Source organism: Bombus impatiens, unplaced genomic scaffold (genome assembly GCF_000188095.3).
Source record: "Bombus impatiens unplaced genomic scaffold, BIMP_2.2 scf_0146, whole genome shotgun sequence".
NCBI classification, from domain to species: Eukaryota; Metazoa; Arthropoda; class Insecta; order Hymenoptera; family Apidae; genus Bombus; species Bombus impatiens.
In genome coordinates, this window is record NT_176565.1 from 905,636 (window position 1) to 931,082 (window position 25,447).

General features: G+C 40.1%; 8 protein-coding genes across 9 annotated transcripts; all 8 read left to right on the forward strand.

The window, feature by feature from the left end:
- Positions 1–1,402: 1,402 nt before the first annotated feature.
- On the forward strand, positions 1,403–3,455 carry LOC105680384 (protein IWS1 homolog; the record flags this gene model as incomplete). The annotated part of the gene is made up of 4 exons (XM_024365692.2): positions 1,403–1,913; positions 1,974–2,552; positions 2,617–3,072; positions 3,143–3,455. Coding segments are annotated over 4 exons (1,797 nt in total), but the record flags the coding sequence as incomplete, so codon positions are not given.
- Positions 3,456–4,020: 565 nt separating this feature from the next.
- On the forward strand, positions 4,021–5,358 carry LOC105680385 (flagellar radial spoke protein 2-like). The gene is made up of 5 exons (XM_012382183.3): positions 4,021–4,038; positions 4,125–4,364; positions 4,445–4,641; positions 4,725–4,962; positions 5,037–5,358. The coding sequence occupies exons 1-5, from the start codon at positions 4,021–4,023 to the stop codon at positions 5,130–5,132; spliced, it is 789 nt and encodes a 262-aa protein (XP_012237606.1). The 3' UTR covers positions 5,133–5,358.
- Positions 5,359–7,264: 1,906 nt separating this feature from the next.
- Positions 7,265–9,198, forward strand: LOC100747518. The gene is made up of 4 exons (XM_033319305.1): positions 7,265–7,270; positions 7,957–8,078; positions 8,160–8,356; positions 8,628–9,198. Exons 1-4 carry the CDS (start codon positions 7,265–7,267, stop codon positions 8,942–8,944), a joined length of 642 nt encoding a protein of 213 aa, XP_033175196.1. The 3' UTR covers positions 8,945–9,198.
- Positions 9,199–10,810: 1,612 nt separating this feature from the next.
- Positions 10,811–12,339, forward strand: LOC100747757 (ATP-dependent RNA helicase DBP2-like). The gene is made up of 3 exons (XM_003487253.4): positions 10,811–10,834; positions 11,291–11,786; positions 11,872–12,339. The coding sequence occupies exons 1-3, from the start codon at positions 10,811–10,813 to the stop codon at positions 12,168–12,170; spliced, it is 819 nt and encodes a 272-aa protein (XP_003487301.3). The 3' UTR covers positions 12,171–12,339.
- Positions 12,340–13,963: 1,624 nt separating this feature from the next.
- Positions 13,964–15,860, forward strand: LOC100747879. 2 transcript variants are annotated; one of them, XM_024365710.2, is made up of 5 exons: positions 13,964–14,476; positions 14,616–14,736; positions 14,857–14,931; positions 14,994–15,103; positions 15,189–15,860. In XM_024365710.2, exons 1-5 carry the CDS (start codon positions 14,465–14,467, stop codon positions 15,375–15,377), a joined length of 507 nt encoding a protein of 168 aa, XP_024221478.1. In that variant the 5' UTR covers positions 13,964–14,464; the 3' UTR covers positions 15,378–15,860. The 2 variants fall into 2 exon arrangements, with proteins under 2 accessions (XP_024221478.1, XP_024221477.1); XM_024365709.2 differs by having other exon boundaries at positions 13,965–14,476; positions 14,616–14,745.
- A 3,335-nt stretch (positions 15,861–19,195) lies between these two features.
- On the forward strand, positions 19,196–21,637 carry LOC100747998. The gene is made up of 3 exons (XM_033319306.1): positions 19,196–19,243; positions 19,385–19,756; positions 19,868–21,637. Exons 1-3 carry the CDS (start codon positions 19,196–19,198, stop codon positions 20,006–20,008), a joined length of 561 nt encoding a protein of 186 aa, XP_033175197.1. The 3' UTR covers positions 20,009–21,637.
- A 246-nt stretch (positions 21,638–21,883) lies between these two features.
- LOC100748121 (proline-rich protein 4-like) lies at positions 21,884–22,817 on the forward strand. Its single transcript, XM_003487256.3, has 3 exons — positions 21,884–21,895; positions 22,030–22,311; positions 22,629–22,817. Exons 1-3 carry the CDS (start codon positions 21,884–21,886, stop codon positions 22,770–22,772), a joined length of 438 nt encoding a protein of 145 aa, XP_003487304.1. The 3' UTR covers positions 22,773–22,817.
- Positions 22,818–23,571: 754 nt separating this feature from the next.
- On the forward strand, positions 23,572–24,810 carry LOC100740044 (extensin-2-like). Its single transcript, XM_033319314.1, has one exon. It carries the CDS (start codon positions 24,223–24,225, stop codon positions 24,778–24,780), a length of 558 nt encoding a protein of 185 aa, XP_033175205.1. The 5' UTR covers positions 23,572–24,222; the 3' UTR covers positions 24,781–24,810.
- The last annotated feature ends 637 nt before the right edge of the window (positions 24,811–25,447 follow it).

Genomic DNA, 25,447 nt, shown 5'->3' on the forward strand with positions numbered 1-25,447 from the left:
AAATAAATTTTATAGCATAGTGCTAATCATAAAAGCGCACGAGGCCAGCTTAAATTATAACTCAAAGCTCCAATTTTTCTAATTTTTCGGCGTTAGTCGTTGTTCAGAGCATCGTTAATTTGTCATAAGCGACGAAGAGAATATAGCAAACGTTTTGCATTAAACGTCACCGATGTGAAACTACTTTATTGAACGAGAATTTTACACGAATCTTGAATTATTTTCACTTGCCGTACGAGGCGGGCAGGAAAGTGTGAAGAGTGTTTCCCTTAATCGCCATGATATTTGATAAGTATCCGGATTTCTAACTTTACTCCATTAAATCGAAGAGTTACAACTTGGTCTATAAAAGGATGATAATTGCACCGTGATTGTCCGATAGCAACATAATTATCGATTAGCTGAAGAAAAACTTGTATATAGCGTAATCGATTTTATCCTTACATGGTTTTGTTCTTTCTTTTTCTTTTTTTTTTTTTTACAATTATCGACATACCGATTCCTCTTTCGGTTTCCTACACACGTTACGCCAGCTGTGATCGATTCAATTTGTGACAGAGTTCGTGCATCAATTCTAGAATGTATATTTACCGCGATAGGCTGCAACTTTCACTAGAAAAGATAGCTGGAAAGCAATTAGAAAGAAATTTTTTACGGTTCTTTCAGTCTACAACCTAAGAATGATATGCTTGAATAGTTTCATGGGAACTATGAACAACGAATATTGGTCAGCTAATTGTACTTCCGGTGAATTCCATGGTCGTATTGTACGTTGGAACACGTTCGTATTAAATTTATTAACAAAGTTGTTTTTTTAAAGTCACTTTAACATACCTTTAATTATGTGTAAAATACTTAATGCACTGCGTGCATTATTCAAGAATACTGCGGTGCGTATTGTCTTAGCAGATCTGCAATTAGTAGACTGCAAGCATCAGAGTATCAAATTAATTTTATTAAACGAAAGGTTTAATTTACTTTTTTCTTGAAACGTTATTATTAGGGAGACAGCAGTCACGGCGAAGGCAATAATTATTCACTGCATCGCAGGCACGCAATCGAGGAAATATCAATTAGCGAGGAGTTAGGTCGTTGACACGCTTGCTAAGCATCGGCAATCAGAGAGAGTCACGGAGATATAATTCAGTTTTTCTCGACACGCTTTTTGTCAATTACAGAAAAGTCAAATCCATTCGACTGTATCGCATCGCTAATCCCTGAATATAAAAGATCTCGAAGCCTGCGTTGCAGCCAGTTAAGAAGAAACGTCGGTATCTATTAAGTCGTTGTCGATTAAGCTGGTGCCATGTTGGTACGTCTTCTGTGATCTGTTTTATTTACGATAGTTATATTAGTGAATTTTGTGAGGAAATAATCGTTAGACGATTGATTGTTAACGTAATATGTGTCTGAATGGTTGAATATATTGCAGGTATTTTTTACCGCTTTAATCGTATCGACGCTGAATTCGGCTATAGGAGTAGAACATCAATTTTTGTCTTCAAGCTTCGCGAGATCAAAAAGAGGGGTGGTCGAAACTGGTCACAATGTTCTTCAAGATTATAAATCTCATCAAATTCAACCGATCGAGCCAAATATGCGAAGCATTGGTTCGAGTAATGCAAAATCTCCATCGCATTATAAAAACGTTCAAATTGTGAAAGAGCCTCCGTTAGTCGGAGGTAGCATTCCATTTGCGTACAGCGATACCTTTAAACAATCACCGCCGTATGCTACTTCGCCATTGTCCGTTTATTCCTTCGAATCTCGAAACAACGAACGATTATTGCCATATTCTGATAATTTGTTTACCATGTCAACTGGCTATAAAACTACAGGTGACGATTTTGCTAAACCGCCGAAACAAGCTGGTACGCACCTGCAACCAAAGTTTAACCAAAATGTAGCAACAGGTGTAACAATTAATTATTTCAACTAACGTTAATCCTTCCGATCGATTTCTCTCTTTGCAGATACAAATCTCCAAGTTCCCGTGTATAAGACTGGTTACCTGTTGCCAAAAATCTCAGAATCGCAGAGTTACGCGCCTATGTTCCAAAACGAGAAACCTCCATTGCCGATGCTTCAAGTACAAAAGAGTCGAGAGTTACCTCAGTACTTGTCCAGTACGCAAAGCCAACCACTCGTGTTGAACCCTGTAGATCAACAGTTCAATTTCGCAGTCAGAACGCCGAAGCTAAACAGCGTACAATTGAGTACACCTTTCCTGTCGCCGCTTTCCAGTTTTCAGGGTCAAGTGGTGCCAATTTCCACCGTAGATAACAACGCGCAATTTCCGCAATATAAAGGCGCCGCGGTAGACGTATACCCAACTGTCAGTAGCTTCTCGCCGATGGCTTATCAGCCTATCCAACCTCAGTCGCGATTGCATTTTGCACACGATAACGTTCAACGTGTGCAATCTGTTGACAATGTACGTCATGCTACGCCAGCGCAAGAAATTCGATCTGACGTGGAGATCATTGACAAAAAGAAACCTGCGCCTCCGCCTAAGACCGACGACGACGAGGATGACGCCGATAACGACGAAGGTATACAGCAATATAATTCTTACCAGAGTACAATTCCAATTTAATGAGCGAGTTTGTTGTGCAGATTATGTACCTCGTGAGAAACAATACGCAGCAAATTCAGAGGAAGACGACGACGACTACGAAACTAGATCTGGAAAATACTTTAAGGCGCCAGCAACGGAAGGTAACTTTAAGCCATCGACCTCGTTTCCCTTCAAGCAATACGACGAAAAATTTGGCAAATATTCGAGTCAGAATCGTAACGCAGAAGGCGATAAGAAGCCCAAATATCATGATTATTCTTCGTCGAACGATGAGGATGACGACGAGCAAGCGCCATCAACTAAATATAACTCGGATCGCGCGCCATCAAAAAGTTTTTACAGTAGGCAAGAGGATGAAGAAAACGATGATAGACATGGTTATGAAAGACAAAAGACCGAAGAAACGTCCGATGATGCGAACGCATCTAAATACCTTGACAAGAACATCGACGAAGAGTTTGAAACATTGTACAGAAAGAAATTGCCAAGACAAGGTAAGTGTTCTTTAATTAAATATTGTTCTTTGAAGGAAAGAACAAGCAATGAAGCGGCGAATAATCGTAGAGTACATCCATCTGAAAGAAGTTCCAGAAGTAGAATATGGATCGAGCTCGTCGAAAGGAAACGGAAATGATTACGAGGATCCTTCGGGCGAAGGAAGTTTTAGGAATTTTAGGTATTTCAAAAATTTCCACGATTTCAAAGACTCTGAAGGATTTAATTCTGATATTGTAAAAAGCTTCAGCTTGCTGCCCGAAACGACGTACGGAGGATCTTTTGGATACAAAATACCTAAAAGAAACGCGGCATCTTAAATATGCGAATGACCTCATGATTTACCAAAATATGTTAGTATTTAGAATCTAATTATGCTGTATACTGAGCTCAGTGCATATAATTTATCTAAAGTTTTGATATGTTATTTATATTGTTATGTTTGTTTGTATATAATATATTGAACATAAATTTTTGTCGTAACTAAGACAATGTTAGATATTGGATTATTTCATTTCCATGAGAAAAAATACCTCTTCGTAAGAACATATCAGCAGGATATTGCGATATCGATCGAATAAGTTGACCTTCTCGCGCGAACGATATGGCCTACCGGAAGTGTGCGAGACGTAGTTATTTCTCGATATGTTTCTTGATATAAATATAACATAGCCACTTCGATTCATCAATTTCCGAACGAGTAACCAGTCTTCCGGCGACTAATTGTACAGCAACGACACCACGACCAATCGTCATTAAGCGACAAAGGCTTATAATTTTCCCGCGGTATTCCTATTTTTACATTTTCTCTTAATTGCATCAATTAATTTTGTCATTACATCGATGTCGATGGAGCGTTCTCTTACGAATTGCAATCTGTATATATACTCGTTCCACGAGTTGGAGAACTCAGTATCATCGATAACATCGTCTACAACTCTTCCAGCATGAAGATCACCTACATGGTAATAAGCATTTTAAGCCTTGAAATCTTTTTCTTAATCGCCGTTATCGAGGCAGTGATATTAAGAAAACGGAGAAAATTTTTCAGATCGTTGTTGCGTTCGCTTTGGTCAGCATCGCGGAGCCAAAATTGCCACCAAAAAGAAAGGAAAGAAGCGTAACTATATTAGAACCATCTGGTTATGACTTTCTTGGAATTGAGCCAATCTTTTCTACCGATTCATGGTCTCCAAACAGTTTTGGACCAATTCCCTGGAATGCTGCAAAAGTACCAGATATTCCCTTACCGCAAGTTCAGGTCCAAGCGACGCATGACGTCGCTCTTCAGGTATGGCAGACTAATTTGCATCCCTTTTAATTAAGAAAGTCCGCACTTTGCTTCACACCGTGGTTTCTCGTTAATCTCAGACGTTAAGGGAACCACCTAGTGGCACACCCAGCGTTGCATATCCTCCGGATGTGCTGAAAGCTATTCAACAGGCGAAGGAAGCAAATCAAAATGTAAATCGGGCGCAGCATAAGGTAGCAGAAGCTAAACAAGCTGCCATTGTTCAGCAGAAGGTTGCTCTGGCTAAGGAAGCTGCGGCGAGGGAAGCTGTGGCGCGGTAAATGCATGCATTTCACAAGATGTTTTCCAAAGAGTGAAATTACTTAGTTCAATACGTTCGTCGACTATTTACATGTATAGATCGCAAGAAATTTCGTCTGCTGCTGAAGCTGAAGCTAAATCGAGCGCAAAACAGTTAGTAGCTTTGCAACAAAGATTGGCGTCATTGAAGGATGCGGTTGCAGCTGCACAGCGGGTTGCCGCAGCAAGGGAAGCAGCTGCGGCTGCTGCCATTCAGAGAAACGCTGCTGCGACGGCTGCTGAGTTACAGAAACAGGACGTTGACAAACAGATCAGTCAAAGCGAGCAGGAAGCAAAGGTGACAAATCGTCAATTAGTTTACACGAGTTTGAACGGAGGCAGTTGGTGCACCGAACTGTTGTTAATTTACAGGAAAAAGATATAATCGCTGCCAAGGAGGAAGCTGTTGCAAATGCTGTACGATTCGCGTCATTAGGAAAATCGACGCATCATCCTTGGGGTCGTTAAACCCTTTCCACGTAAAATAACCACGAATGTTTTTTTTCTATTCTCTGTTATAGTTACGGTGATGGTTTATCTCATTTCTTATTCTCGTTACAAATAAAGTTTGTTTTCTGCAAAACTTATCGATTACTTCAACCGGCACATTGTGAATAGAAAGTGCGACGTGTGCTTTCACCAACAAATATATTGTACCATAAGACTCCGAGAATATATGCGGCTATATGTATCATCATTATTATCGCGCATTACGTTTAATCGCCCTGAGCGGAAAGAAGCTATCTCTTCTTATGCCATCGAACGAACGTTTTAGCGTCACATCGGTAAAAGATTATCTAACAACGCGTGATCGTGACGCACTCATCGGTCGATCATCGTGGTAACTGGATCGTTAAAAATAATCATGCTGGAACAATGTTGCTTCCTTTCACGAGAAACTCTAGCGTTAAACAAGGTGGTCAGGATCCTTTGAAAATTGCCATTTCCTGATCCGGCGTAAGACAATAGTGTAGCAGTTTACCGCGTATTCGTGGGAAGTGGCAGTGAAAGTGACGGTGGGCAGGGTGATTCGTTCCGCAGGAAGACGGTATCGATAGTCAAAGAATGCAATATCTAGTTACGTGCAACACAACGCCCAGCAGCCACAGCAGGAGAACGACCGAGTTAGATAAACTCTCTGCGTCGAATCTACCAGCGTATCCCAACCGGAATCCTTTCACTCACCTCTCTTTCTTGACCATCCGTAATACTCCCTTTCTCCCCGTTACGGTCTCCGCGATCCTGTCGAGCTGCTCTGCTTCTACGAATCAGGAGTAATTACGTGGGAAGAAAGTCGTTCGATCAAAGTCACTCTTTCTTTGCTCGATGTCTTCTATACTCGTTCTGTGACCATTCACCTCGATAATGGCCCTTTCTGTCAGCGCCATAGAAAGGAAACGAAAGGAATTCACCGATGTATCCTTGTAATCATCGTTTAGTTTGGCGAACCTAATGGCAATTTGGATTCGTTTCGATGTTTTCATAGAAAAGGGTCTTAAAAGTTACCCTTTCGTTCTCGAGATTTAAGTTTCTAGATGTGTCGCGCAAGCGATAAAAGGTATTGGCGCTTATCAACGGTTCTGTCGTTATCCAAGACTTACCCTGCCTCGTCTACAGAATCGCGATAGTCACCTTGTATAACTTGGGGTAGATACAACTATTATAACGAACAAGCACGCCTCCTTTCACGTCGAACTGTCCAACACTTTCATCTATACCGCTTTTTCGGATTTACTCGCTTTTTGCCTTTTACCTCACCCAGTTTTATTTGCTTTGCTTTCTTATTGCGTGAAAGATCGCGTTACTGCCAGTGAAACTAGCTGTAACTCGATTTTTGTAACAATCGGTGTCATGAAAGCGTTCCATTCTATATTCGTTTGAAAAAAGTTAAAGTCGTTAATTGCCAACAAATAGCTGCGAATTATTAACTTGTCCAGCGACTCGCGGTTGTCCTAATTTGCACACGTTGCGATATTGCAATAATAACGTCGATGCGAGATACAGCACAATTTCTGTAGCGTTCTATTTAATTCCTTTGGAACGACATGGTTGACTTTCATGCGAGAATTTCACACTGGTGACATCGCAAAATAAGGCAAAACGGAAGAAAGAGAGTAGGAAAAGAAATCGATTCCAACGCTGGATCGGTAGAGAGGATCACGGACGGTCCGCATAGGCGTTCACCACGCTCTCCGCGTTCTGCGTTACTTGGAAAATCTGACGATGCATTTCGTCGATGTACTCTGAACGAAGTAGATACAACGGTGTTTTGTCGAGAGAAAGCTTGTCCAAAAGCTATACGGGCTGAGAAATCTTGGTCCCAATGGATCGCGTCCATTAACTGCACTTATATTATACTATGTATATAGGTATGGCATACGGATCGATGTTTCCGTAATTAAGAATGAAATTAAATTACGCACGTAGCGGTGAAAGCTCGCTTGAATGAATCAAAGATCTATTACAAAGATTACAGTCTAAACTTCTAACTTCTTCCGATCGTGATCGCTTACCTTTTGGAATCTTCGATTCCGCCACGGTGACGTAAAAAACTAATTCTCGCCTGGATGCAACGGCGTCGAGTTTCAACGCAAATTGATATGGATGTAAGTATTTCCTACAGTTTAGCGTAGTCTTGGATATAAATGCGAGCATGCAAGTCCGGTTTTCAAGAGAGAAAGATTATCCACGCGTCTGGGAAAGGGAGAGGGAGAAAGCGTATAAAAAGGATTGGTCCATCGTCAAGCACTCGCAGTATACGTATTCGTTTCTTCATCTACTGTCCCATTAGTAATTGAAAAATGCTTTCTTGGTCTTTTGTAAGTATCCGAAAAAAAAAAAAGAAAAGAGGGTGGATACGATCGATCTGATGGACATACACGTAGGCACGCGAACGAGAGGATCTCGAATCTCGGGGGAAACAGTGAATCGTGACCGAATGTTACACATCCTTTGCAAGTTCCGCTCATAGCGCAAACAATGCCGGTGAAAAGTGAATATTGGTATTTGCATACTTTCTTCTATACGCACTTACGTATTTGCGATGGCGATGGCTCGTAAAGTCGGCAACATCGTGGCCCCTATTCATCCCGCGCTTTATATTCATACCTCGAAACGAAGTTACGATCGCACTCTGTGGATATGTCGTTGCAAATATGTGATTTACTAGCATCAGTTGACCGAGTTTAGAAAGTGCCAGCTGCGAACAACAGAACTTCGAACACGACGCGACTGATTTCTCTCGTCTCTACCCTATTTGTCCGTGCTCATACTTGATCGACAAAAAAATTAGAAGCCCGATATCGTTCTCGTGGACCTTGAATCTAACTATCGATTGTTTCAGGTATGGGTAGCAATCATATTCGCGAAATACGTAATTGCTAGCATCGAAGGTAGTCCCGGAGGTTGGCAGGGGTAAGAGATTATTTAGGTCTGTTTTTCATATATCTCGTAAATTGAAGCATTCGCCTAACTCGGATCGTTTGTAATTAATAGAATATCGGCAGGCAGCGATTATGAATCAGGACATGGCTTAGAATTAGGTGGCCTGTCCAGTTATGGTTCCTATGGCGGCGGTGGTGGACTGGACCATGGATTGCACGGAGGACAAGTTCATTACGCTGAAGCTGTACCGGTGAGCGAGCACGTGGAAATTACGAGGCCCGTGCCAGTACCTGTCGTCAAAAACGTTGGTAAGTTTGCCTCATCGATTAAAATGCCGACGTTAATTGCCATCGTGAAACTAGATAAGCGTTAAACCATAACCTTAAATTTACGAAGTGTTCGATCAACCTCATACTCTCGGCGACAATTCACACTTTGATCAAACTCTCATCCTCGATTATACGTATATATAATATTCGATAATTAACGCAAACCAAATGAACATCGTGAAATCTAATTCATCGTCGCAAAATTTCTTCGAATAATTGCTTAATTAAAAAACTTTTTACACTACTACAGGAGTACCGGTTGCTCAACCAGTGGCCATAGGAGTTCCACATCCAGTCGCCGTAGGAGTACCACAGCCCTATCCAGTTCACGTACCGGTCGCAAAGCCAGTTGCAATTCCCGTGGTGAAGACCGTGGCCGTTCCAGTCGAGAAGAAGGTTCCATTTCCCGTGGAAAAGGTGATACCGGTCCCAGTAGAGAAACACGTGCCTGTACCGGTGGAGAAACACATACCAGTGCCCGTGGAAAAACCGTACCCCATTCACGTGCCGGTTTACAAACACGTATTCCACAGGGTGAAGTCTCATGGTCACGGATGGAGTCATTAAACGTTACAACATGATACTCTGAAGATATATGCAGATTTACACGTATGGCCGTAACAGCAAGCGAGCGTAACTTCTGCGTGTGTATCAGCTAGTCTATACGGCAGAAGATTGCGATTCTCTTCCTCGAATGATCACAGAGAAGGCTCTTCGTCTTCGATCGGGCACACATTGTTGTATAGATCGAAGAAATCAACGAGCCATCTATCCAGGAGTCGTAAAATGTCTCCAATGCTGTTTGTATTTATGGTTGTCTGTTTTGTTGCTGTGTTATCAAATAAAAAATTAATTTTTAATTGAACCCAGCCTCTGTTTGTCCTCTATTCGCTGTAAATTAACGTTATTTGATCGATTACGTGCGTACTCTGGCAGATCTCTTTCGCCATCCATCAGAATTAAAAATAATAGATAGTTAGCCGTTATTTCCAACACGTGGAAAACTCCATTTATTACCTTCTCTCGACTAATTCTATTATTAACGAGCTTAGCTAACGGTAGGTCGCAATCGTTGCAGGATAGTTACAATGTAGTCGCAAACAGCCATTTTAATATGAGCGCACGTGCTCCCTGATCTGTCGGAATAATTACTCGTAATCTGACAAGTAATCAGATGTTATCAATAGGTTGGGCAAATTATACCTTTCCCATTAATTTCGATAGATCGCGAAATTTCGGTATTTTTGATATAACGGATGGTCGCTTCGTTAAATCATGTTGATATACAAGAGAAACATGATAAGGACTGAAGTCACGAATTTCGTTATATCTCACCCGCCCCCTAATTATTATTATAATTTTCTGGATAACAACGGACAGATAGCACAGTTCGTGTCTAGATGATCTCAAGACGGTTCGTTATGCTCTCTCCACAAGCTCGGATAAATTCAAAGCTACGTGAGCTAGACACGTGTATCAGATATCGTTGTACACGATCATCGTCAATTTGTCACATAGCGTGAGCATTTTCTATATCATTGCAGACACATAACTGGCGCGAAAGTTTCTAACAACGATGTTCTGGCTTTATTAGCGAAATAGTTTTAGCTTGTCGAATTAATGCGAAGCAAATAATATGGTAATCGGAAATCGATCTATACATTAGATGCTCTTAATGCTTTTTTGCGCATATATTATAAAACCACCCATTTCCACATTTTACATCTTTTATTTACATTTTCCAGATTGTTTGCTTACGTTTTACTTGTTCGTTTAGAGTCTTTTCTCTTCCGATTGTATGTACGCGCGCATAATAAAGCGAACAATTCCCTACGTCGCGAGGAATATCGTGCGATACACACGGGACGTGTTAAGTATTAGAAATTCTCGCGGGTGCGTGGGAATCACGATACGCTATGAAGTCGCTAAATCGTATTTTCTACGAAACTTTAAAGGAAAAGAGTCGTAATTACTTAATAAGAAAATCGTTCGATCTCGTTAATTACGTTGAATTCAGAAAAAATTGAGAGAACGATAAAGAAAAGAAGCATTGTGTTCAAAGTGTCCAAGCCATATCGGCAATGTGCATTCACGAGTCTAAATAGTTCCGTTACTTTTGAATATGTATCGACTTAACGGTGGGAGCACCGGTCAGTGACAGTCGATGAAAATTGTGAATGTACGCGAGCACTCGCCTATGAATAGAGCAGAAAATGTCTAATTCACACGGTGCTGGCGGAATCACAAAAATGGCCAATACTTACGACGCGTTCGCCGCACCGATACCTGAGAAATAGCGATTTATTATAGCGAGCAGGACTAAACTACACCGTCGACAGTGAAAGGCCCAGTGGTATATTAAGACGAGCAATGAGCAAAGATGTATCAGTCGCCGAAGAAACTTCTACAACTAGCAGTCAGGTGTATACTTGCATGCGCCTAAACATGAACAAAATCGTGAGTAAAGAATTCGGAAAATTCCTGTATCCACGCGACTCGTACACTTACGAATCGAACAATAAAGCTTCTTAACGGTTAATCGATTAAAGAAATTGCTCGTATTTTTCCAATGCATTTTTTCACCGTCACTGGCTAATAACTTGAAAAAGCGTTCGCCTTTTCTTTTCTCACTTTCCGTATTCCTTCCGACTCCTTGTCACCGTGACATTAATTAACAATAAAAGGGCGAGCAATTAAAAAATCGTTTATCAATAATTTTCCACACCACATAAAGACGTTTCATTTGGCAACCAGTAATCACAATTCTATTATTTACGGAAAGATCATCGCGTTCAATATTGCCACTATATTTACTCGCAAAGAAACGGTGCATTTTCTTTCTAAGCACATTCTATTTCAGTCAGCCGACATTCAAACGCACATTCACTAACGTGAACTTTACCTTCAACGTAGGTGCTACTTTCCCTGGTGTCCTTGGCCGCGAGCGTGCCGGTGATCGTGCAACAGAATCAAAATGAATTTCAGCCTCAATTACACGGAGGTTTTCAGCCGCTAGAAAGGTCTGATCAGGAAGGTCTCGGCACTTCCTCGAGTGGAAGTTACGGCAGTGATTATGGCGGTAGCTACGGTGGTGGTAGCTACGGTGGCGGTGACTATAGTGGTGGTAGCTATAGTGGCGGAGAATATGGTGGTAGTTACGGCGGTGGCTTTGGCGGTGGTGACTTTGGCGGCGGTCACGGTGGAGGCCTCGAGGGATCTTCCGGCGGACACTTGGAGTCTGGCGGTGACCACTTGGGCTCCGACTACTCTTCCCTGGGAGGTGGATACGAAGGTGGAGACGAAGGTGGAGTTTCCCTTGACGGAGGTCACAGTGTAGTGCAAAGTGTTCCCGTGTCCGAGCATGTTGAGGTAACGAAACCCGTACCGGTCAAGGTGGTTAAACACATCGGTAAGTTATAATTACTATTCTTTGTAAAAACTTTTCCTACCAACATCTCTACCTGTAATATATTTTACAAATACTTTGCTTTCAGGGGTACCGGTTCCTCAGATCTTGAAGATAGGCGTACCCCACCCAGTGCCAGTCGGTGTTCCTCAACAGTACCCGGTAGCTCATCCAGTTCCAAAATTGGTTCCTGTACAAGTGATAAAGACCGTCGCTGTGCCAGTGGAAAAGAAGGTTCCATTCCCGGTTGAGAAGCATATTCCAGTACCAGTAGAAAAGCCCATTCCTATTACGATCGAGAAGCACGTGCCGGTGCCAGTCATCAAACCGTATCCCATAAAAATACCCGTGTACAAAACGATCTACCATCACGCGAAGAAGCACTAAACTTTAGCGACTCGTTACGGAACGATCCATCCGACTGATACTAAAACGACTGCACACACGTTCATCGCTTTTGCTCACGGTTCGGTTCCAGATTGAACAACTATGATGGAATCGCGGTGAATTTGATCGTTGAGGCTGGCTAGATTTATGGCCGACTAAATTTTAATTGTTTTTATCCTGTATATACATGAAACAATGTTATCGCTGTTTATTTTTTTTAATTTTATAAATGTTACTGTTTTTGTTTTTCAATAAAAATGTTGAAAATAATATGCACAGCTTCTGTTTTTTGAGCGAGAAATTTAATCTCCAACAAGTTTGAAGCAATTTCCTCATTGTCTGTACTGTCGTACGTCAAACGTGATTAATGTTTCATCGGATCGATGTTTAATCGCAAAGATGAGATTGATATATCGAGCGAGCGCTACTTATGGTTAGCTGTAGCTTTACATCGCGAACGAGCTTCTCTGTTTCAAAAGAATATGAACACATGCTTTTCGAGAGAAATCGAATAAGCAAATCGAGGCAACTTTCCACGTAGGATTAGACGGAATGAATTTTTACGTAGTAGATAGATGCGGTCATTGTACTTTAACGCACTCAAGATCATAATCAAAACTTTCACTGGTATTTTCGATGCATCAGCTACAGATTCTATGGAAAGTGAATGTACATGTATATGTACCAGTTCAGGATGGAAAAGAGCACTTGATCAGCAAATGAACCTCGAAGACAGAGGAAGTCCAGCAAGGTTACAAATGAGTGGTCTTTACTTGGTTACTACTTTATATCTGGTTTAACAAAATTTAGAGGAAGTAGCATGGTCATTGCTTTCCTCTGTACTTAAGACAATCAATAGGCAATCATAAAATTAAACAAGCGATATCACGTCTGTGTATTAATAGCTAACACAGTGAAAAAGACATTCCTAAATAATTTACGCGCTTGTGATTAATCTTTCCAGTCATAAATCTATAAATAATTATGTGACTTTGTAACATCCCACAAACTGTCGTTGGATTCAGAGAAATACATAATATGGTAATAATGGCTACTTAACAAATAATGGGCTAGCGAAGATACGGGGATGAATCTTGTTTATTCAAAATAAGATATTTAATTTTTCATGCTTGATTTTGATAGAATGGCGAATCTTCAGGATAAAAGTGCTGCGGTACGTTTATGCTGAAACCTACCATTTCTGAGATATTTGACTTTGTTCATCCTATTACTTTCGTTATCCAAAGTGTCGACCATGTGCAACGGATTATTGCTGTATGTGTTACGATAGACTGGAACGACAAAAGAAGTAAAGAGTGCAACGGTTTAAAGATTACAACGTTGTATCGATGCACATGGTTGACACTTGGAACAATTTACATAACGAAAATAATAGAACGAGCAAGGTTGAATATCTCAGAAACTGTAAATTTTGGAACAAATGTATTTATATACTTTTACACTCGCTATTTTAAATTCGCTATTCTTTCGAAAACAAGCATAAAAAGTTGGACATCCCATCGAAAAAAAAATAAAAATTGGTCTGTATATCCCCACTACGCATCCGCCTATCACAAAATCATTATTACCATATCATGTATTTTTTTAAATCCTACAACTTTCGTTGTTAACATTTTCGCGTATTGTTGGAAATAACGAACATGTTCAGATATTTTAAAGTTTGCGGATACACTGTACAATGTACGTACAATATCGAAATATAAGATAGAAGTATACGTATCCTTATCGATCTTTTATCATTCACGCGTATACGCATCTTCGTGTCATCTAATGTTCATTTTCCTCATCCTGGCTTTACATTTTACTTTTATGATTATTATCTGAAATATTTTAGCATCCCTCAGCATGTTTCAAGTATAATTAATGTATCAGGCGACTAATCGCTATCAGGAAGTAGGAAACAGGAAGTATTCCGTGATTGCATATACGTTTGACCGTGGTTTCATTTCGTTTGATTTCAAGCGCATTCAAATGAGTGGTAGAAAGATATGCAATTAAGTCAGGTAATGAGACTAAGGAATGGAAATAAAGCAGCGCGGTGTCCGGGTTAGCATAGGATGGAAATCCTGTATTACGTAAGAGTTTCATCAAGCATATACGGTGTTTGCAGGAATAGAGAAATGTAACCCGATAGTGAAGGTGTCGAATAGAATTTCGCGTGATAGTGGGGTTGCTTGTCCCTTGTAGAACAGTATATAAAGTGACTACGCTAAGAATTTCTCTTGAGTTGGTCTTTTATTCAACACGTACTCGTATACACTGAGCAAGGGGACATGGAAAAAATCGTACGTCAATTTAATACGTGACATCTATATAGATACTTATGCTAGTAATCAATAACGAAAGTGTCATGTGGTTCATACGTAAACGAATCGACAATGTTCTTCTGTGATAGTAGACTCGTTCAAGATTTATCTTTTACAGATTGTAATTTTAACGATCGTTTCCTCCTGTTGCGCCGGGGAATTAGGATTTGGCGATCATGGATTAAGTTTGGGGGAAATTGCCGTGGGTCACGGCGAAGAAGAAATTGGTCTAGGTTTAGGTGAATTAGGTTTGGTCAACATATCAATATTATTCGTAAACGTTATAAATATTATTAGTAGTAAAAGAGCTACATTTGAAAACCGTATAAAAGACGAAACCATGTTTTATTTTATGTCAGGTGGATCAGAGCACGAGATCAGTCTAGGAGGTCACGGAGAAGGTGGACACTTCGTACCATCTGTGAAAACAATTGGTATGTGAATTAGTATCAATTAAACATAGAAATTCACATCACATTTGGTTTAATTGCAATAGGAATACCAGTCCCTAAGAAGGTTCCTTTGCTGATACCTCACCTGCAGGTTCAACATATTCCACAGAGTTATCCAGTTCCAGTGTTCGTACAAAAACCTGTTCCATATCCGGTAAATACTCTCGATTAAAATTTCATCATTCCTTGAAATGTCTTTTAAATATTTAACCTGGCAAAATATTATTCGTTTATTTTAGGTGGAGAAGCAAGTATTTTCGAAGGTGGAGAAGAAAGTACCCACGCCCGTCGAAAAAATCATTCCAGTGAAAATTGAGAAGCCCGTTCCATTCACTATAGTGAAGCATATTCCTGTTCCAGTGGCGAAGCCTATTCCAATTAAGATTCCAATTTACAAAACAGTAGTGCACAGCTCCAAGAGCCATTAAGCCTGTGAAATTGGCGTTGTTGATTGTTCTTGTTTTAATCGTTGCGGCAGAAGTGCGTCGTTGAAATTACAGTTTCTACGTGTTTTATATTTATATTGTTTTGTTATACATCGTACTTAATAGTTTCGTGCGTTAAAATTATTTATTAATAAATGTAATTATATTAATTACAAATGCATCGTCCACACTTATTTACACCTGTTAAACAGCAAAGCTAGTTCTCGTTTTTTAAATTATTTATTCCATTGTTCAACTTATTTTATTAGCTAAGCTATTTTATTCTACTCTTCAATGTTGTCAATTAAATTGTATAAGAATCATATTGAATCGTCTAGGCTGTTCTTTTCGTCTATAAGAACAGATGCAGAAAGATTTACGTGGTATTACGTTAACGGAATGTTACAATTATTGGTCTGCGTTTCACAATGGAGATGGAAGGCACGGAGGAGAAAGGAGAATGTGGTACGATCGAGGCATTCGTAGCGAAAGCCATCATAATAATCGTCTTCCTCTGTCATTGACCTTCGTGAATTCGACTGCGGCGGCACAGAAAGAATTCGCAAAAAGAAAATGTACGAAATTCTTAGATGTCAGATGATAAAATTTTACCGAAAAATGAGAAAGGAAATTCGAAGAAGACTTTCACTCTCCTTTTCTTTTTTTCTTACAGTCCCTCGAACGCGGAATAACGCGAAGTCGACATTAAGAGGAAGATCATAACTCATAATGATCTAACCGTTGGAATACTTGTAACGAACGAGCGCATCGTCCCTCTATCTGACAAAGGTGCATTAGCATAGTAACGTGGTCACGATAAAAAGAGCTGAAAAAGAATGTTGGAAGAAAAACCGCGATGCGGAAGAAAACTAAGGCGAAAGTAAAGCATAAAATGATCTACCGTTCTGTTGATCTTGGCAATCAGGAGATTGTAAAAGAAGGGAGAACAGCTGCTAAAATACATCGTGTAGGTATGAGAAACTGTACTGTAGGAGATTATTGACCTCCTCTGTAGAAACTCGTTAATATACCCTGGCTGACATTTCCATTTTTACGAATAATCAAGTTGGATTTTATTTGTACGATGCAACAGAAGAAGCGGAGGAATGACGTAAAGAGATTATTCAGAAGAAAGTTTAATATCCGGGAAAGAAAAAAGAATTCGTTAATAATTCCTCGATGTCGAGACAATTTGAAGATTAAAATTTTATATTTATATATATACTTATACTTCGCCGCTCTTTATACATCTAAGCACGATGCTACTTTATTATGATTCTCATTACTCGATTGAAACAATCGATTAAATTAACCTGAAATAATATTCGGAAACGGTAGACTTAATTAGCCGCGTAGAAGTATAGAAAAAAGTGCAGGACTTCCTCTCACGATTCCTTTCGCGTACACCTCTCTCAACCATCACTTCCGGTAGTCGATAACGAGCATAATTCATTGTAGCTATTTGACGTTAGAAACAAGATCAAAAGGAACAGTGAAAGAAATGGTTGCTACAAGAAAAAGTTCCTCGGTAAAAGTAAAATGTGTTCTATGCGTAACGGTTTTTAAGAAGCATAGATACACTCCTATTGTATATCAAACGTTCTACCCTTCTTCAAATTTCTAATCAAAGAGAAATCGCTGTTTTGTCTTATGTAACGAACGTCGATCGCGTCTGTTAAACGAACGCTTTTTGGTTGGAACAACCAATCTTAAATCAAAAGGAAAAACATTGACAATGTTACTCGCTTGCGATCTGGGGAGTGATCGAATATACCTTGAGCTATATACTCGTCAGTACGTACTCCAGCGTACTTTCCATGTAAGAGAAACAGAAAAATATGAGAAAGGGTTGAACGCACAAGCTTTCCTCCTCAAGTACACCTGCTGAGCAGACTAAACGACTCTTCGACTTTTAATAGATAAATTAGAACAAAAACGGGTAGAAATGTTACTTTCGCTTCTTCGAAGAGGTTGAGTGTTCTTGAATCGTGTTTGAACTTTGAACGCCATTAGATTTCTATGGCGAACCTCGTTTCTGCGTACATAGGATCTGTTCAAGCAATCGACAGCGTAGGTTCGACATTTAATGTGACATGCATCGCGTGCCACACTCATTAATGAGATTGCGCTCCGCTTAAAACAGCATCCGTGTTCGTGATAAATAAACAAATAAATCAAACCGTTAAAAGGCTGATCATATAGCTTTCGCTTTCGAGAAGATTTTACCCCAGCGTAATTAATTTCGCCGAACAAATTTAATAAGACGAGAAGCAAATTGTAACTTCCGAGTTTAATGCGAACGCTGTCTCTATATTTGGGACGACGGAAATTTGCACAGAGGAAGCAGTATACGCTCGTAAATCCAACCGAAATCCGAGACAAACTTTCCACCGTGAAATGACAGCACATTGGTACACTATCTCTCATATAGAGATATCATCGTATTATATATGGCACGCATTCGCATTAAATTCACAACGTGATTGCAATTATCTCTTAATCTCTCTTATCTCTAAGAATCTGGGATTAATATACGTGTTTAATATGTCGAACGATGAGAACGATGAGAGATTTACGATTACAACGAAAAGCGAATTAAAAATGTTTTGGCATTTCTCTTGGGCGTAGCGAAAAGTACAAAACGAAGAGGGCAACAGATACACTTTCTGCTCCCGTCTCTTAATCTGCCTATCTCGACTCTGTGATAAAACAGAAATTTACTTTTACAGGAACAAAGATCGGCGTGTCCGATCGGTTTTTTCACCAAGATTCCTTTCACATAGCGAACGTGTTTGGACTTTCATTTTGTCGGTCCGAAAACTTTGATCTGCTTCGAGTGCCTTTGCACAAGAGATCGTTCCTCACCTTCACTTCCGGTATATTTCAGAATGGTCGATTGACATCAAAAAAGAAATCGAATTTTGAACAACATGGCACAGGCTAGATCGCTCCAAGAAAATGAGTTTAATTTATGCCTATAAATATTTAACGAGCTTCATCGCGACAACCGTTTCAAATATTTCATCTTACATACATAATGAACCGTTCTCTTCACGTTGCTCATCGAGCCCATTCGAATCATCTCTGGAAATTTTCTTGATCGCACCAGGCATTCGCTTCCGGTAAACGTAGCGACCGTCTTGCGGTTGCATCGGGAGTCGGGTTTGATTTTCCGCTTCACCGATCGTTGCGCCGCAAGTCATCAGATACGATTTTTCTACACGCAGGTGCTTAATTTTCGTGTTTCTAATGCTGATTCTATTCGAATTGTAACTGTTAATAAATATAACGTGCCAAGTTCGTTAATCTTCGAGTCAGGTGTATGATATTTTGTTTCATCGTTGACAGTTATAACGTATAAATATTTGCTTGTAAGAAAACTACCGACACGCTTTTTTCATTCAAGCGCAATATTATCCATTAAAAAGAAAGCGTAATACCAACGATGGGATACTTTTACGCTGTGTACTTCCCGCGTCCGTAAATACACGTAATCTTAACTTCCGGCCAGTCATAGACGGAGAACGGTCAATGAGCCGCGTGAAAAATAAAACAAGAATCTTTCATACTCATTGGTGGTGTATAGAGTTGCGAAGGTTGGTCGATGGTAAGATGTAGTTTGATATATCCTGGAAAGGGTCGGAACTGTAGTGCATGAAATCAGTGAAAGGTGGTGGAATCGATGTTAGTATATAAGCTCGGTATTCCATTGCCGTAGACACTCAACGTTTTGTGCTTTAACGATAAACACCTTTTCGGGAAACCTACAACTATGAATCAAATTGTAAGATTTATACGACAATTGCATAAAAACTTGAAAGATGATAGATGAATTATGTAATAGTAATTTGCTCAAATTGATCGAAAATGTAAATGTATCGCCGACCGAAAAATTAAGCCTAATTACCTGATATGTTGTTTGATTCGATCAACGGCTGAATTAGAACGAAGATTATAAGACGTAACGTATCGATACGCAGGATCGATGATTATCAATCGAATGTTTGTAGATTGCTCTATTTGGTCTGGCGATGATCGTCGGGATCGTTTCTGCGGGCCACATCGAAGAAGACCATGGAAGCTCCACCTACGAGGAAAAGACGAAACCAGTAGAAATCCCAATTTACAAAAAATATGGTAAATATCTATACACATATAAAGAACTAAGAATCTTTCAAGACACAATAATATTTGCTCGTTGTGCAATTACAGCAATTCCAATCCCTCATCCTGTACCAGTCGAAATTCCTCAAAAGATAGAAATACCAATTCCTCAACCTCAACAAGTTCCCGTTGAAATTCCACACCCCTATCCAGTGGAAGTTGTGAAACACGTCGAAATCCCTATCGAAAAGCCAGAGCCTGTTATCGTAGAAAAACACGTAAGTAAAAGTATCTAATTATCGAACAATGGCGAAGTCACTGTTGTAAAACTTCGTATCGCAATAACTGTATCAGGTGTCACTATATCATATGTAATCGTGTCCATCTAGATACCTTTTGTGGTGGAGAAGCCGTATCCAGTGTACGTCGAAAAGAAATTTCCCATTCCAGTCGCAAAGCCGTATCCAGTTCATGTGCCAGTTTACAAGCACGTATTCCATTACACTTCAAAGGGCAAAGGATGGCACTAGACTGATTCGCTCGCCACTGAACACTTGGGAATTGTTCTTCCTGCGACTGATCGTTTTACGGGAGAGCTTCTTGTCACCTGATACCTAAACTTATTTAATTCAACGAACATACTGTTCATCGTTTGGATTACTGTGAAACAAATGTCAAGAAAAAGAGACACGATATTCGGATCTCAACACTGATGTTAATGTTGCCAATATTTTTGTTATGAATTTTATACACTTGTTAAGTTTTCTACCGATTAATAAGTGCTTGTTAATAAAGCCTATTTGAAAAGTACCATTTCTTTTTTGTTTAATTCCTGTCGATCGAATCGGCGTGTTAAATGTATAGCAATGAAGTTGAACTGCAGCAATGATCTCTCAGGTAGCGATCTCGGTAAAGTGATAGTTCGTTCGTCTCTTCCTGTTCGCGGCTACACAAAGAATAAAAAGGAAACACGTAACCATAAGTTTCGTTTCTTCGTCATCCGGTGTTACGAATCTACTAGAAACCAACCAGTCACCGATAGGAATTCTGTGCGATCTTGATTCGCCATAATGAGCCCGACAACAGACGCGTTCCTACATCGCGGCGCAAAACCACTTTTACTTGGGATACACTTTCACTGTTCCGCTCGCTGATACAGAGAGTATCGTGTACAATTCGAATCTTCCAGGCAGCTTCTCTCCCATGACCACACCCCAGGTGGTTACCTCCTTCTCATAGCGATTTGTATTACTAATAAATATAATATCTCTATTCTATTTTACGCCCCTTTACAATTTACGCCGTGGGCAATGCATGAAATTTGCTAGGCTCTCGTTTTCACTCGCTAGTTAAACGTGTGCAGCTGTAGAGAGATGAGAACGTGACGCTCTATTCGAAAGTTTGATTTACTTGATTTACATGCACCGGGATGATCGATGGAGATTCGATACATTACACAATTACCCTAGGTAGGGTATATATTTAGGCATAAGTGATTGGGTTACAGGTGTTGTCTGACACTGATCTTAATGCCCTAGGATTAGAGAAAGCCGGCTTCGTTAAGATTCGCATAATTGTACTTTGATTAATCCCTGGAGGAACGATTATTCCCCTCTTAAGCGCATTCTCTGCGTAAAAAATATAGCGAAAAAAGTTCTTTGTAAATTACATGGTGCACCATCTCGATCTATGCTATTCGATCGTCTGACGGTAATTTACAAATTGTTAAGCGCGCGAACTAGACCATGACCAAGTTGTATTTGTCTTGGTTGACTAACCTCGTTCTCGGTTGTTTACTGCAAAGGGTGCTATATTTAAACGTAACACGAACGCCAAAAATTTATCGTTTACTGTCTTTATCGATAAGAGAATATTCGACTATAGTCGATATCGAGGAATTTAATCGAGACAAGGAGTTTCCTTTCACTGTAACTATTTGTCCGCGAACAATGTATCGTTATTTCCATAAATGATGAAAATCGAAAGTGCGACTGCGTTTGCTATCCTTGGAATCGGTACCTGCGAATTCTTTAAATATCTTCCGCTTGCTCGTTTAATAATTGACCGGATAAAAACGCACGAGACAACAATCTCGATTAATTTAACGATCTCAATATGACAAGTTCGATTTTTCTCCTCCAAAACTTCCATAACCGGAATAGAAAAGATTGCAATGGTATGCAAATAACAGGAAGAACTTAACTCAGCCATATACAAATGTGATATATCTGTGCAGACAATCATAGAGATAGTACTCTGCGACGAGCAGAAAGAGTAAACGTAATAAAGAGAAGGGAGAAAGTGACGTTGGTATATAAGCACTTGGCCATGACTTTGAAAGCATCAAAGTGATCGTGGCGAGTTAACACGACAGGTTGCTGAGGATTCGCTCTGGTGTGGAAATCATGAGAACTCTAGTAAGTTTCTGATCATCGATTTTTCTGCTAATCATGAGATCATCGTTCAATTATTTTCGTCGCACAAGATGTCAAGCATCAAAGTACTATTTTCTTAATCTGTATAAATTAACAAGCACGATTATTGATTATAGGTATTCGCCGCTTTAATTACCTTGGTATGTGCCTCCTACGAAGAGGATCATGGCAGTTCCACCTATCATGAGACATCGAAACCCGTGGAAATTCCTATTTACAAAAAATACGCTATACCAATTCCACATCCAGTTCCAGTTCCAATTCCGCAACAAATTAAAGTCCCTATTCCGCAACCTTATCAAGTCGAAGTTCCAGTGCCGCATCCAGTGCCCGTAGAAGTAGTCAAGCACGTTGAAATTCCGGTAGAAAAACCTGAGCCCTATGTGGTGGAGAAAAAGGTACGATGAAACGCAAAATTTTTTGCTTTATATTACATTTAATTGTTTAATGGTTGGTAGAAATGCTCGAGCATTGTACGAATATGTAGAGCAAAAACAAATATTAATATTATTTCTCGCAAAACAGTTACAATAATTATCGTTAGAGATATGACCGCGCTGTTTAATTATTCCAATATATTATTGTTATGAAATATAATTATAATTTCATTCTCATGAAATTTAACGTAAAATTACTTACGATCTGACCTCATTGCACGTACATAGCTATTGCAATTCGAACGTATAGGAATTACTAGAATGTTAATATCGCGCAGGTACCATATGTTGTTGAGAGGCCATATCCAGTGACAGTTGAAAAGCACTTCCCGGTGCCTGTTCCGAAACCATACCCGGTCCACGTACCTGTCTACAAACACGTATTCCATCATCAAAGCAAGGGACACGGTTGGAAGCACTGATCTTGAGAGTTGTTTTTCCAAATTTCAGACAATTAGGCAAAAAAATATATATATATATATACGTATTTATATATGCACACCAAATCGAAAATTATAGTTTCTTGACATTATGACACTTGTACATAGTTCACTATTGTTGTAATTATACTATTTTTGTACCGTTTAAATAAATTGTTTTTGTTTTCATAATATCGTTAATCGTTCCTCTCCCTTCGATAGAACATCGATTCATCGGAGCAATTGGAAAGTTTCGAAAGCGTGTAGTTTAGTCGAAGTAACGTACGGTCGAAGTAACACTGACCACCTAAATAAATAACTCTATACGTTAGCTTTTTCTTGTTTCACAGTATTTCTCAACCAGGTCGGTAAAGGTATGACAATGATTTTATCAATCCGGAGACTACCTCCTAGTCGAGAGAGTTCTTTTAACTCAATTGCTGCTGAGATTCTAAAAAAAAAAAAAAAAAATAATTACTTTCTGACCCGAAGTAAGTAAGAAAAAGTAAGTAAAGATCGACCATCTTACGACGATCTCTACCCCGTTGTAATTTTATCGCTCTTAACGATACGAACCTGGCGAGTACTTTCCGCGTTCGAATCATTAGTAATTAACTACCATGAATCTATTCACGAGGCATTATGCGCCTTGAACGATACATAGTTCGTAATCACAAATCAATCACGAACGTAATTTACTGTCACTATGATGGAAACGGAGACACACATATATATATACACTCTGTGGATAAAACCGTAGGATATATTTCAGCCGAACAAACTGTTTTACCTTTTTGCGAATTTCTGTAGGCAATACCCGGAGCGATGCAATGTGTTACGAGGCTTGCCCTCCGGTTTTCTCGAATCACAAACCAGCCAATGACTGGCGACGGTGTGGTAAATGACGAACGCCAACCTAACGACAGCGACATAACAGGGCTGTTCGCCCGAGGTGCAGAATTTATTCAGGAAATACCGGGGCGCGACCACTTGCATCATAGGCTTGGCTGTCGACCGCTTTTTACGCCGCTTAAGGGAATCACATTCGTCTTTGGTCCGCAAGAAACTTGCCCTGTTTAAGTGTAGTAAAAGTTTATAAAACCAGGGACCACGCACAGCGCGCTTTTAGTTTTGCCCGGGACTTTAGTACCGACGTTTATCGAGAAGATCGTTCAACCGACACTGAAATCATGTTCAGATTGCTGGTAAGCAAACAGACAGAAGAAACCTCGACACTTTCCACTTTTTCAATTTCGTGATATTCACTGATTGTTATGTCTCAATTTAGGAACAGAGTAGCGCGTATCTAGTTGTTCTTTCATGTACGGGATAAAGAAATGATAAGCGAGTTTCTAACGTTTCGAGGTACTTGTACATTCTAAAATATTTATGTGATCTCTAGATACCGTGCCTGATATGGCTGTCAAGCGTCCGCTCGGAAACCGCAGTGGACATGCACATGCACATGCCGGATGGCATGATGGAAGACAAAGCGGCTATGAAAAGGGAGTCGTATTATAACCCGTGCCCTCCGACTTACTCGCATCCTATCTCGTACTCGCCGCCACCGCAAATTTACGTGAAACCGTACGTGCAACCAGCGCCGATACAGTACATTCCGAAACCGATGATCACCTACGTGAAACCATCTCCACCACCGGTCGTTGTGAAACCAGCCCCGGTAATCGTAAAGCCGATCGTTCAACAAAAAGTGGTTTACCCGATCTATCAGAAACCAATGATCTCGTATGCGCCAATCTATCAAAAACCCATCTATTACGCGCCTATGTATCAGAAATTGATGTATCAGGCACCTAAGGTGTACTTGAAGAAATACGAACTACCGATTACTCAAGTGATTCAGAAGCCTCAGATTTCATATCCCATTCAGTACCATCAGCCGAAAGTGGTACAGATCCCGGCGCCACAGATCAATTTGGTGAAGCTCGCACAACCTATCGTTCATACACAGCCTATTTACCAGTCGCCCATAAAACCGTACTGCCCTTAAGAAAAATTCATGGACAAATGTCACGGTGCGATTGCAACGATCGAGTCGATCGATCGCTTAGGTCTTTTGAGAACGTTCCGGAAAATCGGAAGATAATTCGGCGTTTCCGAGAAACTTTTCGCCCATTGAAACGACCATGTCGCGATAGCCTTAACCTGCCATAACTATCAGCGTAGTGAAGCGTAATTTAGCGAAATATCCGTTTCGCAAATTGTACAATAAAAACGAAGGAACTATCAATCTTGCTGTTGAATGTGCTTACCCTAACCGTTCGTCCTCCAACTTTCCCCTTTCCAGCCATTTCGTAATCCCAGCGGCAACTCTTCTTCAATATCGCGAAATAAGAGCTCTTAACTCGACTACGACCCGATTGAAACTCGTTAAAAGCTTAAACCCTCGCCCTACACCATGTAGACCTGTTTCAAACGTAAAGTTTCGATAGCCGACTAATTTTCGCAAAACTTTGCCAACCTTTTCATTCGCCAGTACGATGCTGACCTAGAATTTCATAACAGACCAATGTCCTTTCTGCAATACGGAATTACGGCAGTCTACAGATATCTCCCGTACTGAGATTGCCTTTCTCGAGATCTTAATCCGTCGACCCGTGGAAACTCATTTTCTCATGAAAGTTTCCTCGATTATTCCGGCAAACCGAATAGCATTG